The sequence below is a fragment of the Ambystoma mexicanum genome, chromosome 2q, assembly GCF_040938575.1.
Source record: "Ambystoma mexicanum isolate Mex_15411 chromosome 2q, UKY_AmexF1_1, whole genome shotgun sequence".
NCBI classification, from domain to species: Eukaryota; Metazoa; Chordata; class Amphibia; order Caudata; family Ambystomatidae; genus Ambystoma; species Ambystoma mexicanum.
This window is the reverse complement of record NC_090924.1, coordinates 519,030,896-519,047,188: the sequence shown is the minus strand read 5'-3', so window position 1 is coordinate 519,047,188 and position 16,293 is coordinate 519,030,896. Positions and strand designations below refer to the sequence as shown.

The following is a 16,293-nucleotide window of genomic DNA, read 5'->3' as shown; positions in this document are numbered from 1 at the left end:
AGCTCTGGAAACTCACAGGACCTCGGGAGATGGAAGATAAAAAGTCTTTTTCAAGACAAATGGCTATCTCTCTGTGTTACCCAAATGAGTTTTCTCCATAGTTTATCAATAAGTAGATTGGAGCGTTCTTTTGAAGTAAGTATGAAATGATATGGATAATGCTAAAGCCAGCCATCCCTCTCGGAGTCAGAGATTTGGTGAGGTGTCCTGTATGGAGTCACTTCACGGATGCTCCGTGTGTCACATTTGGGTAACGCAGAGAGATACCCATTTGCCTTGGAAAATACTTTTTAGTCGAAACACGTGTTGGCTGTTCCTGCTAACTTTAACACCAGACAATAAACTGGAATACCAATCAGTTGTTATATCTGTACAATTATTGCGAACTTTACTGGCTAAACGCAGAGCGCGACTGGTTTTTCACCTTTGACTAGTATATGTAGTGGTATCAGGATTAACCACATACTACTCACCATGCAGCTGGCACACAATACTCTGATCTTCCCAGCGCAATAGGACACAGTCTATCCCGGTTTCAGGTTTCTCATTTACTCCACATAAGGTGGTGTGTGCCAATCTCTGAGACTATAAAGTGGTAGCGCGAGTTATGGTTGCTTAGCTTACCGTAACTGGCGAATTTCTGGGGTTTTTTTGTTTTGGTTTTCCCGGTAACCATAACGTCCCTGTAACAATGTCTTTCCATTCAATTTCATACGTTTTTACTAGTGCAACTTAACCATAAGGTCCCTTTAACAACGTTTTTTCACTGAATTGCATAGGTTTTTATCAGGATACCCTTAGTTTGTAAAGATTTACTGTACAATATACTGAACCTGCTGGCACCATGTTAAAGCTCACAGCATTCGCGGACTATGCATCTGGTTGCAGACTTCGGGTGTCATCCAACCAGCTCAGAAAGGCAGGGGCTCTCTTACGTAGTGGTACCATTCAGCAAACCCAAGGAACATATACAAACAGCATCATGTACATGAATTGCAAGAGGAAATAGAGCAGGTCTGCAAACTGTGTACTTATGAAGAAAACAGCACAAAATGTAGGGAGTACACCATAACCGAATACATCAACAAAGAAGTGACATCTGCCGTCAACAGTCTTACTGCACTGCTACTTTACATGGTACCAAAGAATAAACGGGCATAGTAAGGACTGCAAAGTACTAAGAGCAAAACGTCACTACAACGTAGTAAGCACACTTAAGTTTGTCTGATAATTGCACAGGTGGTGCAGTATACAATAGTAGAAAAGCATAACTTTTCTTTTTTTACACAGCAATGGCAAGAAACTTAGAGTGGCTGGAAGAAGATGTCCCTCATGACGCAATGACTTCCGATAGTAACCCCATTGGTATGCACCGGAGTCTAAAACATAAAATATTTAATATCTACTGCTTCATGTAAACCTAACAGATTTATTTTTCTGTAAGAGAACATATTGGAAAGGAAAGCAAGTCAACACAAGCAGCACCCCTTCAACAACAGCATACTGAAACTCTGTAAATAGCAAAGTGGACAGCCTGGAAGGCAAAATGGAAGAATAGGTGAACAATTTTGTCGCCCTAAAAGATTACGTACAAGGACATATTATGGACAAAATAAAGTACTACTGCCGGACCTTCCCCATTTCACAGCCCGCCATCCCCTCAAAATCCGTGTGATTAGAGACTTTACGCTGATACCTCAATCCCTTCCTCCCCTCAAGACCAACTTGTGCAAATCCCCAATTCCCCACAATAAGTATGCACTTCTGCTACCCCCTTCCTTTCGTAATGGTATGTATGAACGTGTGGAAGTGAACATTGATATTTCAATTGCTGCCGACTGTATAGGTGGCTTTTCCTTTGTTGTTAAAATGCTGTTATGACTCAGCGGTGGACAGTACTGGTAGGAATAACTGCAATTAAGTAAAAGGGACTACGGACACTGCACCAGCCCGGCCTATCTGCAATCACAATGGAGTCATCCGTATGACGTCAGTATAACCCGCATGTGCGCATCTTGTGAACCACCTATAATTAGTTGTGGGAGCAGACGTTTGTCTTTTGCACAAGTACATGCATGCCTATCTCTTCCTCTGTCTCCTGGTGACACTGCTCCTGTGCAGCATATGCAAACAAACTTGTGACAAACTTTAATTAGGTGAAGCCGCCCACCCACGTCCTACAGTTAGCTGCGCACATAAACATCCCACCTGCAATACCCTATAAACACCCAGCGTGTTCCAAAATGGTCAGCGCACGTGTCGCACTATTAATCAGTCCAGAGATCCCAACGGTGTGCATAGGATACCTATGCACATGAGCACAAAGTATTCCAGCCAAAAGGAGTCCTGCGGACAGCCGTCCTAATAGAGAACATTCATAAGGTCACCATGCGACCGCACCCACGCTGCACGTGGGTCCTTATTTCGCGGACACAATCCGGACCCTAGGAAATCAGAAAAGTGCAGTGTTCTGCAATCTATGGAGTGTTACTGGGAAAGTACACGCCACAACATGCCATTGCACAGGTATGTATTTGTTTCAACGATGTAGGCCTGTTTTCCGGGTGCAAGGTCTCCACAGCAGCCCTACAAAAGTCCACACCCGAGAGGTGCTCTGCAATCTGTTCGTAACTTTTCAGAACAGAGTAGGGGGTCACATAGCTTTGAGCTGTAAGTGATGTCGGACCAAATCTGCTCTGCTACATTACCTTTGCAAGTAATGGCAACCATGTCAGCCCGGCTCACTACGCGCAGTAATGGAGAAAAGTATTAACGCCCCTTCCTGTGACCCACACCCTCAGTAACTATAGTCCCCACTGTCCCATTCCCATGGGTAGCATGCTGAAGACGGTAGTATGTGGCACGTGCAGTTTTTTGTCCAACACTACCTCATTGGGTATTGTTAAATAGTCACACACGCATCCACCAATCACATCGAAGACGTCAGCATGTAATACTGTCAGTTCTGTACAACACTTCATACGTACTGTTACACATTCAGAGTGTAAGTGGCATGTGATGCGAAAGCACCCCCAGTATAAAGTCCTGTAAACCTATCCAAGATTTCTGCATCCACATTCAATCCACATGGCCACCCATCACCGCAAAGTACAGGTAGAAATATTTTCTGTACACTATTTTTACAACTCTGTTATAAGTGTCTCTGAGCAGGCTGTCTGCCACTAAACGTCCACAATGTACTTACAAGAAGTACTGTTCTTTCTCCCATCACCTACCATCTAGTGCCACTGCAATGGAATATGCTTTCAACGGTTTCATTTACCCATATTAGCCATTCTAATATCCAAACAGTAACTATCTTCTTTCCTTCTGACAAAGCTACAAATTTTGTTCCACACTTACCCGTCTCCTACAAAATTCGTAAAAATATTTCACAAACGCAGCATTCAATGTTTCTTAGCAATGTACAAGTACATACAATGCATGCCTTCCCCTTACATTGCACACTTCAACCATAGCATTCTGCAGTTCTCTGTACAAATAGACATTCTGCCACAGTTTTTGCGTACACACCACAACCAGAAACCTTATTGAGCAACGCGTTAGCCTCCAGAGTCCCATTTCCCTTCCTGCCATCCTGAAAAGGACCGGATGTGGCACGTGTAATGCTGAAACTACAGTGGAATCCGCTGAGTTATCGCGCTTCGGGGGTGGGGGGGGGGCGTTTGGGGGAGAAATGTGAAACCGGGTAGGGGATTGGGTCTGTAGTGGTGGTTCGCAAAAAAGATTATTTTTTTTTTTTTGGTTTTGTGTTTACTTTTTTACATGCTTGCAAACAAATTTTTTTTTTCTCTTCATATACGTTTCCGATTGCTTTTACCGAATTCTGGTCAACGCTTCTTGCACAGTGTAAAAGAAAATGGCATTGCCAATGGCGGTCAAATAAATGCCATTTCTATGGAACCACTGCATATTTTTGACCTCATGATCTCATAGTGGGTGGAGAACATCCCAGTAGTACACAATTCACACATGCTTCTGTTTACAAGACACCTTCCGAGCTCTGGCTGGGGACAAATACCCACCGGCATGGTCCTATACTCCTCTTTGTGTTATGCATGAGAAAACTACCTTGGCAGTGGTAAAAATCTGACTCATTGCATTCAGCAACTTCTTCAGGTGACGGAGCAAACATCCATATGACATGTAACCCAAATATAGACTTCCATAATCACCACCACATTAACGGTAGCCACAGACACCACATATCTGCGAAGGCAAACCATCCTGTGGAAACTGCACTCAGAGACTGCCCCACAAAGCGTCCACTCCTTCCAACCAGAAATGATCAACAACGCCTCTTTGCATGGCACACCTGTGCAGATGTTGCACAAAGGTATCACCCATGATCAGCACTTTGCATCTCTCCATCTCTACCAAACTGCCTACACAGAGTATTGGGGAAAAAAATAGAACCGCCCCTTCCTGTCAACCACACCCTGAACACCAGATTGGATAATCCCCACAGTTCCATTTCCATGCCCACCATGCTCGGAATGGCAGGATGTGGCACGTGTGCTTTCCCAGCTACAGTGAGGGCCGTGCCGCTGTAAAGCAGGGGCAGTACTTCTTCCCTTTCCACTGTTCTCTTTCCAGCACTCCCTCATTGGGTACTGTGAAATATTCACACACGCATGCACCAATGACATCCAAGACCTCTGCATCCAACACTATCATTTCTGTACAGCACTCCATATTTACCGTTAAACACTTTGAGTGCCCGTCGCGTGTGCTTCCAAAGCACCTACAGTAGAAACGTCTGCAAAAGAATTCGCAATTTCAGCATCCAAAATCATCCAGAGCGGCACCCATCCCGACTTTGGCCATGCATACAAGAGTCTAGGCCTTGCCCACACCCAGCACAACATAATAGAGCCATGCATGCGAACATGTGGCCAGATACCACAATCCACAAACGTTACATAGCCAGCTGCACTTCTACCCAACCCCAGCACCATAACACAGCTATGCATGGAAACATTTAACAGTTTGCAGAATCCCCAAACATACCACAGCCTCTGCCACCCCTACCCACTTCCATTCCCTAAGTTGTGTCACTGCCAACCAAACCACAATCTTCACAAGATTGGCCCTACTTCCGCCAATATGCACAAAGCAGAGTATCCAAGCACATGGAAGATCCACTTCAACCCTACCTTCTTCTATACTGACAGTATTCCAACACTGCACCCAGTGTCCACACTGCAGGACTTGTCACTGCACCATCTCCAGCCATACACTGAAAACTGTAGTATATTCTAACAATCACCACACCCATGGAACCAACAGCGTACGAGGGCAGTTCACTTCTGGTGCTCTACCAAGTCTAAAATGTGCTCCACAACCATTCTTTACAGATCCCCACCCTCTGACTGATGCAGAGTCCAAACTGCATTGCGGCAGTGGGTGTGGTCAAGGCCTTGGCTCTTGGGTGCATGACCTACGGCCTACAGCCTTTGGCCATGCACCCAAGAGTCTAGGCCTTGGACACACCCACTGCAACAAAATCCAACCAAGCATGCCAACATGTGACCAAGTACCACAATCCACAAATATACAACCGCCACTGGCACTCCTACCCAACCTCTGCACCGTAATACAGCTATACATGGAAACATGCAACAGTTAGCAGAATCTTCAAACATAACAGCCTCCACCACCCCTAGCCACTTTCATTCACATACTAGGTTGGTACTGCCAACCGAAACAACAAATTGTTCACAACAGTGGCCCTGCTCCCAACACTCTATTCAGTGCACAAAACCAATACTTCACAGTGCAGTACAGTAGTCAGCACTCCGCGCAGTGGACACTACCCAAACCCATAGAATATGCAGTTGAACCCTATCCACTTCTATGCACACACTACTAGAACATGGCAGTTCACACACTGCAGTATTCAAGCACACAGAAGATGCACTTGCACCCTACCCTCTTCTATACTGACAGTATTCCAACACTGCACCCAGTGGACACACTGCAAGACTTGTCACTGCACCATCTCCAGCCATACACCAAAAACTGTAGGATGTTCTAACAATGACCACACACATGGAACCAACTATATACGCATGTCAGCTTACTTCTGGCACTCCCATCGAACCAACAATGTATGCAATGCGGACAAACCACACACACACACAAGGCAACAATGTCAAACCTACTTGCAACCAGGGCCCATAGTTGTCAGTGTTTCCAGCACTCCATCATTGGGTACTGTGAAGTATTCACACACGCATGCACCATTGACATCCAAGATCTCTGCATCCAACACTATAATTTCTGTACAGCACTCCATATTTACCGTTAAAGTCACACTTTTTGGTGGCTGAACGTACTGTTCCGATCATCAGAACATGCAGTCTTGGTTAAACATGGATGAGCACAAATCCTTTAGATGGTAGTAGCAGATCTAGGAGACTTCCAACATGACTGCCTGCTTGGTCAAGAGGAGGTTCCTTGGTTGGTTGAGAAGTCTGTTGTCTGCAGACCCTGGCAGAACATAGCTATAAGATTGGCTTAGCAAGATGCAGACAGGCAAAACTTTTGCAAGGTCTTCAGTTTGGCGCGGTCTTCTCATTGAGATGTGTCCCGAAAGAAAACTTCTGTTCTACAGTCATAGCGAGAACTTGGAAACTGAGTGAACACTGTGCACCCTTTTGAATGGAAGCATTATTTACATTTCTGGCGACCTCCCAATCACTGTAGGCCGTTGAAACATTTGAAGGCTTTTGCACGGGTGTAGATTCCAGACACCCACAACATCTAGATTTGGTGACTGCAGCCCTTGCATACCAAATCCGGAAGCAGCCATGAACAAATATGGCTACATGCACGTGCCAGACACACTTTCATATGAACACATGGATTGCTGTTGGTTTCAATATTAGTTTTCATACAGGGGTCCCTGGTATGGAAAAACCATTAGAACAGCAGGATATGCTCCACTAGTGTTATACACATACCTCAGACTGCCACCATTGAGTATCTTGGCCTCTAACCGTGGTCTTCCTATCGCTGACACCTATTCCAATGCTTCTGCCAGACAGACCCTTACCGACATCCTATTTGTCGTTCCTTCGCCAGAACTATGGACTCCTCATATGGTCTCTGTGCTCTGCCCTATTTCCTCCTCTCCCATTAATGGTGGCACTCGCTAGGAAGTTCTCATGGCTTCCTTCGACTCCTCTAAAGTCATCATTAATGTCTACCTAAATGGCACTGTCATGATCCAAGGCCCTCAGGCCAATCTCCTCCTCTTCGATAGGTGCTTCCCTCGCCTCAATAATTTCCTCTCATCTCCTGCTGTCCCCTCCTCTTCCCCCTTGGCTACCTTGCCCTCTCTATCCTCCTCCTCCCCCTCTGCCCCTCCTAAGACTCTTTCTCCTCTGCAGGGCGTACCTCTTATCTGTACCCCTCCCCTGAAGGTCTTTAAGGCTGGCAACATTCTTCATATTGCCACTCTCAACTCTCGCTCTGTCGTCAAACACTCCTCTGACATCTGCCACCTCCTTGAAGAACTAGACCTTGATGTCCTTGGTCTTACTGAGACATGGTTCATGGCCAGCTCTGTCACGAGCTTTGACACTCTCCTCCCTGATGGCTACAAGATCCTCTCAGCACTCAGATCCTCCTGGTCCGGTGGGGGGGGGGTTGGGTAGCCCTGATCTTTCCTGAGTGGATTCCTGCTTCTATCATTCCCACTCAGGCCTACTCCTCTTTTGAATGCCTTGTCTGCAGGCTTTCTCTCTCGCCTACCCATTCTCTTACTTTGGTTACCATCTACCAGCCTCCTGGTCAAATCACCTCATTTCTCACTGAGTGGGCAGACCTCCCCTCCTCCCTCCTGGCCTCTACCACTGAACTCCTCCTCCTCCTCCTCAGTGACCTAAATATACATTTAGACTCTCCTTGCTCCTCCTCTGTACTCTTCCGTGACCTCTGCGACTCCCTCTCCTTGTCCATCCTCCCCTCTGGCCCGACTCACTCTGCAGGGCACACACTCGATGTCTTGATCTCCTCTGACCTCCCCCTCTCCCATCCCTCTGACGACTCCTCTCTCCTGGAGCGATCACCCCCTTCTCTCATCTCATCTCTCCCTCTCTTCCCCCCAAGCCAAGCCTACCCCAACACTGCCACCTACCTTCTCAGACATCCGGCCGATGAAGCGTGTGTCAGTTGAGGCTTTTGCCGCCACTTTCTCTCTACCCCCTCCACCTTTGGCTGTCTCACATCCTGACACAGCCCTGTCTCTGCTCTACTCTTCAATTTCTGATATGCTTGATGCTCTTGCCCCTGTCATGAGGATCCAAAGCCAAGTGCAATTCCTGGTATGACTCTGACCTAGCTACACTTAAACCCAAGTGTAGGGCAGCAGAGAGGAAATGGAGGACTTCCTGTTCATCCTCTGACAAACTGGCCTGTCGCCTCCTACAAAGGCAATACCGACTCTCTGTCCTCACCAAGAAGAGTGTCCACATTCAAGCTCGTATCTCTGCAGCATCTAACAACTCAGCCGAAACTCTTTAAAGTCTGCAAGGAGCTGGCCAACCCTGCTGAGGTCTCTACCCCTCCTGTTGCCTCCCAGGTTCTTTGCAATGCCCTTGCCTCTCACTTCATTTAAAAAACCCAGGACATCTTGTCAACCCTCTCCACCCACACCCCTCCTCTCCCCTCTCCATCTGTGCTTGCTGACCCTCCTTTAGCCACCCTCCCACCATCCTTCTTGTCCTTTCCTCTTTTCACCCTGACGAGAACGCCAGATAAGTCTGATCTATGAAAACCTCGTCAAAACAGGTTCATCCCTGTTCCTCTAAAACCATCAAGGACCACATTGATACCCTTGCTCCGGCCCGTGCTGATTTTTGCAACCACTCCTTTGCCTCTGGATCCTTCCCCTCCCCTCTGAAGCACTCCTTTGTGCATCCTCTTCTCAAGAAACCCACAGCTGATCCTTCTTGTCCAGCTAACTATCGCCCAATTTCCCTTACTCCCTTTCTTGGCAAACTCCTGGAAAAGTTGGCCATCTCTCAGCTTAACCTTCATTCCAATTCTGTTGGCTGTCTACATGACTACCATTCTGGCATCAGAGCTGCCAGAAGCACGGAAACTGCTCTCCTGAACATCCGTGAAGATCTGCTCTCCAACCTTGACTCCCTCTGTCCTCATCCTCCTCGATCTCTCTCTTCTGCCTTCAACACAGTCAACCATACCATCCTGCTCAACCGTCTCCGTGAAAACCTGGGTATCACTGATCAGGCTTTGGCCTGGCTGACCTCTTTCCTCTCAGACGACCCTCCCAGGTCCAACTTGGGTCCTTCCTTTCATCTATCTTCCCCTCTACCTGTGGTGTTCCCCAGGGGTCAAACCTCTCGCCCTGACTTTTTATCCAATACCTGGCAACTCTCGCCCACTGCATTGCCACTTTCTGCTCAAATTTCCAGTGCTACACTGACGACACAACTCATTTTGAGGCTGCCCTCTGTCACCTCCTCTCCCTCTCTCATCTCTGATTGCCTAACTGCCATTCAAGATTGGTGTTCCGCCAATGATCTTTGTCTGAATGCCAGCATGATGGAGATCCTCCTCATCGGCACACCTTCACCATCTTTTCCCCTCACTCTCTGGCCAGCCTCCCTTGGCCCTCCTCCTACCCCCACCTGCGAGGCTAAGAACCTCAGGGTCATCTTTGACTCCACCCTTTCCTTCTCCGCCCACATCTCTGAGGTCTCTATTTCCGACTGCACCTCCTCAGAGGTACTCTGCCTTTCCTCTCCTTCCCCCAGAAGCTCATGGTCTCCCAAGCTCTGGTTCTCTCTAGCTTGGACTATTGTAACAGCCTCTTTCAAAATCTACCTGCCTCTACTCTCCGCCCTCTGCAACTAATCCAGAACAGGACTGCAAGACTTGTCCTTGGCCTCAAGCCCTGGGATTGAATATCTCCAGCTCTGGAATCTCTCCACTGGCTCCCAGTGGATGCAAGGATTAAATTCAAAACCCTCTGCATTGTTCACAAGGCTTTCTGGGGCCTGGGTCCAAAATACCTTCAGCTATCCCTCTGCAAATACCTCCCCTCTCGAGCTCTTCGCTCCTCTACCTCCAACTCCCTCAGGGTCAGTCGTTTTTCAAACAAACTAGCTGGGGGTAGATCTCTGTCTTTGGCTGGGGCCTCCCTATGGAACAGCCTCCCTGCCACTTTAAAACTTGAGGAGAACCATCTCCGGTTCCGGAAGCACCTCAAGACCTTCCTCTTTTCTTCTGCCTTCGCTCCCCCTCTCCCCTGCTGATCTGTTCTCTCTTGGCACGGTGCACCTGGCCACCCCTTTGTCCTTCAGGCCCAGGTACCTGCTCACCCTGCCACCCTCCCGCACTGCCTCCGGGCCACCCCTTACACTGGGATCTGTATCTGTACCCATACAGCCCCCCTTTTTCTTCCTGCACTTATCAGACCTACCCTGTCTGCTGCCTTAAACCTAGCAAATGCAAATTGCTGGCTGCATTACCACTGTTTGTTGCCTTTATTATTTATTTATTGTTATTTATCTGTTTCTCCTCTGCTTCGCACTTTCCACTTCTCCCTCCTTACATGCACTTTTCCCCTCCCCCTCTCCATGCACTTGCGCGTTCTCAATGTCACTGGACCTGGTAAGATCGCTGTTTTGTTCTCCACTGTTCCCCTCCCTTGCCTTGTCGCGCTCTGAAACACTTGTGTACGAGCACGATAGAAATAAAATATCAATCAATCGAACTCTGCAATGTTAGACACGCAAGGATCAGGGTGTCTTTGTAGTACCTTAAAACTGACATTTAAGATCTTCCATGTAAAACTGAACAAATGTTTACTTGAAGTTCTACTTATTAATCGAAAGCAAGCATACTATGATAAAGATCCTTACCTTGAATTCCATATCTGTGAATGGAGACTCCTTCCTCTCCTGCATAAGTCCAAGACAGAAAGCTTGGAAGTTGATCTCATGCTTAGTCTGCTTTATTATCTCGCGAAGCAATGCCCTGGATGCCCGGAGGTAATCCTCCTTGTTGGTCAGTAAATCCTGAAACACCATTGCTAGGAACTAAAAAACAAAACAGTTCTTCAGAAAAAGATATATGACCAGTGTGACTTAAAAGAATTTGCAAACAAATCAGACGTGTAATGGAGTTATTAAACACTCACAAGTTGAAGCATACCTCAGAGGCACTTTCCTCTGACTAAATGTCAAGTCAGAGAATATGCAGATTTTCATAGAAATATATAAACTTCAAATCGGGCTATCACTATCAAAATGTAAAAAAAAATCTTTCACAGGATGCATTTGTACCAATGATAAATACAATAAAATATCATGTCTATGACTCATCAAGTTTAGCCAATTTCGGGGACATTTGCAGTTGTTATACACATTTAAGGTAGATTAGGTGTCAAGACGGCACAAAAGGCAATCTATCAAGCAGACCGAGAACAGGGAGATTATTACGGTCTGCAAATATAGGAAGATGTAATCATTACATCCAAACAGTTCATCAACCTGACTAACTGCTGCAGAGTGGTGCAACATTCTGAAGTTTGGTTTTGCTGTTAGAAGGGGTTTGCAAGTTAAAGAATGGGATGTGCAACTGGGCACAAGTGGACTGAATTCTCCCTGAGCAGATGAGAACAGCATTGCTCAGTGTTAGGGAGAATTCTCTGTTTAGGCTGAATTTCCTAACCTAGAGAGTCCCCCAGCAGTTTTGCTGGATTTTTGGGGTTTATTTTTTTCTCCTGCCAAGAGTGAGACTCTTTTACCCTCACTCTTGGACATGATTTGAGTGTGTTTCTTTGAATCTAGAAGTGTTTAATGGGCTATGGGGTCTCAGTGCAGTGACACAGAGGTGTCTTCGTGACCCCCAGTATAGACTCCATACCCTGGGACTGACCACTGTCTCCCAGGGCATGTAAAGTCACCATTGACTTTACTAGTCTTAAATTCTGAACAGAACCAGTACAAACCATCATATTGTGGACGTACTGGCTGGGGCAATTTTTTTTTTTTTTTTTTTTTATTGAAAAACTACAGTTTCTTGTCCTTTCTCCCTCCAACACCAAGGTGGAAGTAAGAAAAGAAAAGAAGACTTTTGTTTCAAATCGTGTAAACTTCCAATACATATTATTGTTACAACATCATTGATATGTCCTATTATGCTTTCCACAAGGATCTTCTGCGCAACCTTGTGACATATAAGGCACTTAATGATCAAGCGAACGGACAAACAAAGTCAAATAAACAGTCGACATGTCAATTAATCAATTACACACTTTGAGCATCAACTCAACGCCCCACTTGCTTACGGGGGACATCTCAGGAGAGCGTTCATAAAATTTACAACCGCACAGACATGTTTAATGTTTTGGCCTGAGGTTATCAGGCACCACCAGGAGTTCATATCATCGTTTAGCGGGGCATATACGCCTAGGTGGACAGAGCGTAAGTTAGCAATTGCTGAGCATCTTATAGTCAGGTGTTTCAGTGTTTCAACCGATTCCTCGCAGAAACGGCATAGATTGTTGTTTATAGCAGGCTGCCGTCTTTGGAAAAGAATTTCTTTCGTACTCAACGTATTTAAGCGGAAACGAAGAAATTGCTCTCGATATTGGCGATTGTAGCACTGCAGGAGGTAGGGTTGTTGACAATTTAATTTTTTCTGGACGTTACCTATCTTATTGGAGAGATCAAGATTTGAGTATCTTTCCACATTTATAATCCATGCCCAGGCTTCAAATTTACTTTTTGCCACTCTTGGGCGTGAGAACAGGTCGAAATAATTGATGTCCGCTGCTACGATCCACTCTTGCACTCTTGAGCTCCATTGTGCCAACAAGGTACTACTTTGCGAATCGTCGGGGGCGGTGAGTATTCTGTATGCTGGCGCACCACCCACTTCTCTCATCTTACGCCAAAGTGAGATGGATTTCCAAACTACGTTTGAGAAAATAGAATTTAACGAAAGTTCGTGGCGTATTGCAGTAATTGGAATACAATTTGGGAGATTAAAAACCCGTCTCCAAAAAAGACCCTCTACAGTATTCCAATTTTGTTCACTGATGTTCCATCCCGCCTCTGCCCCAAACGTTAGAATAGGAACAACCTTTTGGCGGTAGAACGTTATCACCGGCGATAATGAAAATTTACCAAAGTTTTTATTAATCAGGGCTGCTTGCAGTGCCAGTCTTACTGCTTTCAGTTTCAGCATATTTAGCCATTGAACTTCCCTGATTGAGCTGTTAAATTCGATGCCTAGATAGCGAATCGAATTAACAGACGTTAGTTTTTGACCACCTACCGTCCATTTAAAGGCACGATCTCTTCTACTCATTAATGAACCAATCGACACAATTTTGGTTTTGTCTGGGTTAATGGCCAATTCATTTGCAACTATGTATTCATGCAGACGGTTTAGCAGACGTTGAAGGCCGATTTGTGTTCTGTCAATCAGCACGAGATCGTCAGCATACGCAATATACCGAACTGGAGTTCCGTTTAGTCGTGGAGGAAAACAGTGTGCTTGCTCCAAGAAGAGTGGGAGATCTGCCAAAAATAATTTGAATAGATCCGCGGCCAATGGGCAGCCTTGCTTAACACCCCTTGTCGTTGGTATGCTGTCGGATAATATGCCTTGTTTGTTGAGGCGTACCCTGAAAGAGGTCTCCGTATGGAGTGCCATTATTGGGGTGAGAAGGGCCATAGGACATTTCCATTTCATTAGTTTGGCCCATAGCATCTGCCGGTTGACTCCATCAAAAGCTTGCCTCATGTCTATAAAGGCTAAATGCAGTTTGGTTTTACTCTGTAATGCATAATATTTCAAAGCTGTCAGGATCGAAAGATTAACTTCCACACCTGTACCCTTTGAAAATCCAGTTTGCCGGATGTCCATGATCCCCGCCTTTTTAGCCCAACTCGCCAATTTACATCTCAAATTGGAACCAAAGAGTTTTCCAATGGTGTCTAATAGGGCAATAGGACGATAGTTTTCAGGTGCGTCCCAACAGCCTTTCTTGTGAATTGGAATTACAATTGCTGTTAGCCATGATTTAGGCAAGCACTTTGATTTTGCGATTTTGTGGAACAAACACTCAATGAAAGGTGCCCAGATCTCTGGATTTTTTTTTAGTCTGACGTTACTTATCATATCTGGACCAGCAGCACGAGAGTTTTTTAGGGCCTTAATAGCGTCAATGATGTCTGACAGCGACATCTGGACATCCCAGGAACCCATTCTATCCACTGATTTCCATTTAGGAACCTTCAGCACGCTATTGAATACTGACCCAAAGTGTTTGCACCAGGTATCCCCTGAAATTGTGTTCTGCGTGGAATTGGAGCCGTTGAAGGGGCCTTTATTTAATATTCGCCAGATGTCACGTGTGTTTTTAGTAACCATCAGTTTCATCATGATCTCGGCGGAATCCTGTTCTACAATCGCTTTGTGGGATTTCAGCCAGTTTCTGTAGGTAGCTCGTCTGGCCTTCACTTTCTCCTGCATTGTCTTGGGTGATGCATTTTTTTGCTTTTTTATTTTGCGGACATCTTTTCTTAGAGCTTTCTTATTAGCATCCAGTAATTTACTAAAAGGGTGGGTGTGCGGCTTATGTTGCTGAGCGTTGTCTTTGAGCGAGGTGATATGATACTGTAGCAGTGGAGTGTATTCCACATCGTCATTCAGATCACTTAGATGAGCCGTTAGCGCATGGATCTCATTTGCGCTCAGTCTCAATCGATTTCCACCCATATTTACTTCGACTGCTCCTCGGTATGGGGACAAAGTATCAGACACCGCCAAAAGACATTTCAGTTTCAACAGCGAATGATCGCTCTTGGTCGTTGTCAGTGAATGCAGTGTCAGAATCTTTGGCCCCAAGTTACAGGACACCCAGAAGTAATCAATTATACTGTGCATGGATTCACGATGCCAAGTGGCCTGAGCTGGAATATCACCACGCGCATTGCCGTTCAGCAATACGCAGTCAAACGTCTCCATAAGTTCTTTTTCGCCTAAGTCGACATATGGAATCTGGCTGTATACTTGATTGGAAAGATCGTAATTAAACCACGAGCCGTTGAGGTCACCACAGCATATGATGCTTAAGTTATTATGTTGCCTGGCTGCCTCTTCCATTAGACAGCTGATTGCTGTGGTAAACTCTGACATTTATTTTGGCCGGATTCCAGTAACAATTTATAATCAACAGAGTTGCGATTGTGTTGGGAGTATCTGAACATGCTTGCATAATTAAGCCTTGAATGTAGGGATTGGGATTACGACAGATAGGAGTAGACCATACTCGTGAGATTCGAACCATTGTTAAGAGTCCTGCCGAGGGTCGGCCCTGAGTATTTTGTATTGCAGGATTGATAAAAGTATTGAAGCCATCTCTGATTGGCGCATCAACTAACCAGGTCTCCTGCAAACAAATTACAAACACATCATCCAATGGGATGTCAAATTCCCGGAACAAATGTTGAGAGCCACGAGTGTTCCATGATAGGATCGAGCAGCTTTGTTCCTGTAAGTTCAATCATGGCTAATCCTGCTTCGACTGTCTCTGCCGCCCCAGCTGATTCTCGGACCGACGAAAGTCTACTTGACGTGTTTCAGAAGACATACTGTGACGAACTGATGTCACAGCTGTTTGTTTTTTCGATTTTGAACCAGAAGTTATTTGCGCCGGATTTGAACTTCTCCTGTCCACGTCTGGTTCAACTGAGATGTCAAAGCCGAATAACAGAAAGTCTTCAGCTGCCTTGAGAATGGTGTTGCGTACCCCAACGGCATCAATATGAAGGAGCACCGCGTCAGAGGCGCTTTCTGTCACATATTCGACTATTTTAATGTCATCTGATTCAATCAGTCGAAGGGGTGGAATATGCTTAAATAACCGCAAAACGTTTGCACGGTTGAGGTTCAAGTCATTGTCATCCTTAAGTATGTTTTGCAATCTCAATTTACATCTGTTGTCCTTTGTGCGGTGCAGCAGCTGCTCTTGTGACCTCGGTGGGGAGCAGCGCTGTTTGCTACGTTGATTATATGTGAATTTCGGATTCAGTTTTGAAGAAATACCCTTTGAAGGCATGACTTCCTTTTTCATAGTAGAGGCATGGCGACCTTGGACTACTTGCCACTCTGAGGTTGGGGAGCTTAGTTTTCTATTGTCAGATTTCATAGGGAGATTGAAAACTAGTTGCTGTTCTTCCATATAATGTTGCGATGTCTCCTCGTCGCTACGATGGGAATATA

The 16,293-nt window shown here is 45.7% G+C and overlaps 1 protein-coding gene across 1 annotated transcript in view; it reads right to left on the bottom strand.

Annotated features, from left to right (window-relative positions):
* The window catches only part of INTS1 (integrator complex subunit 1), a 2,112,141-nt gene that overhangs the window by 1,573,534 nt on the left and 522,314 nt on the right, over window positions 1-16,293 (bottom strand). Inside the window, exon 11 of the mRNA XM_069647642.1 lies at window positions 10,917-11,093. Coding sequence (XP_069503743.1) covers window positions 10,917-11,093 — 177 coding nt within the window. The remainder of the gene's footprint in view (window positions 1-10,916; window positions 11,094-16,293) is intronic.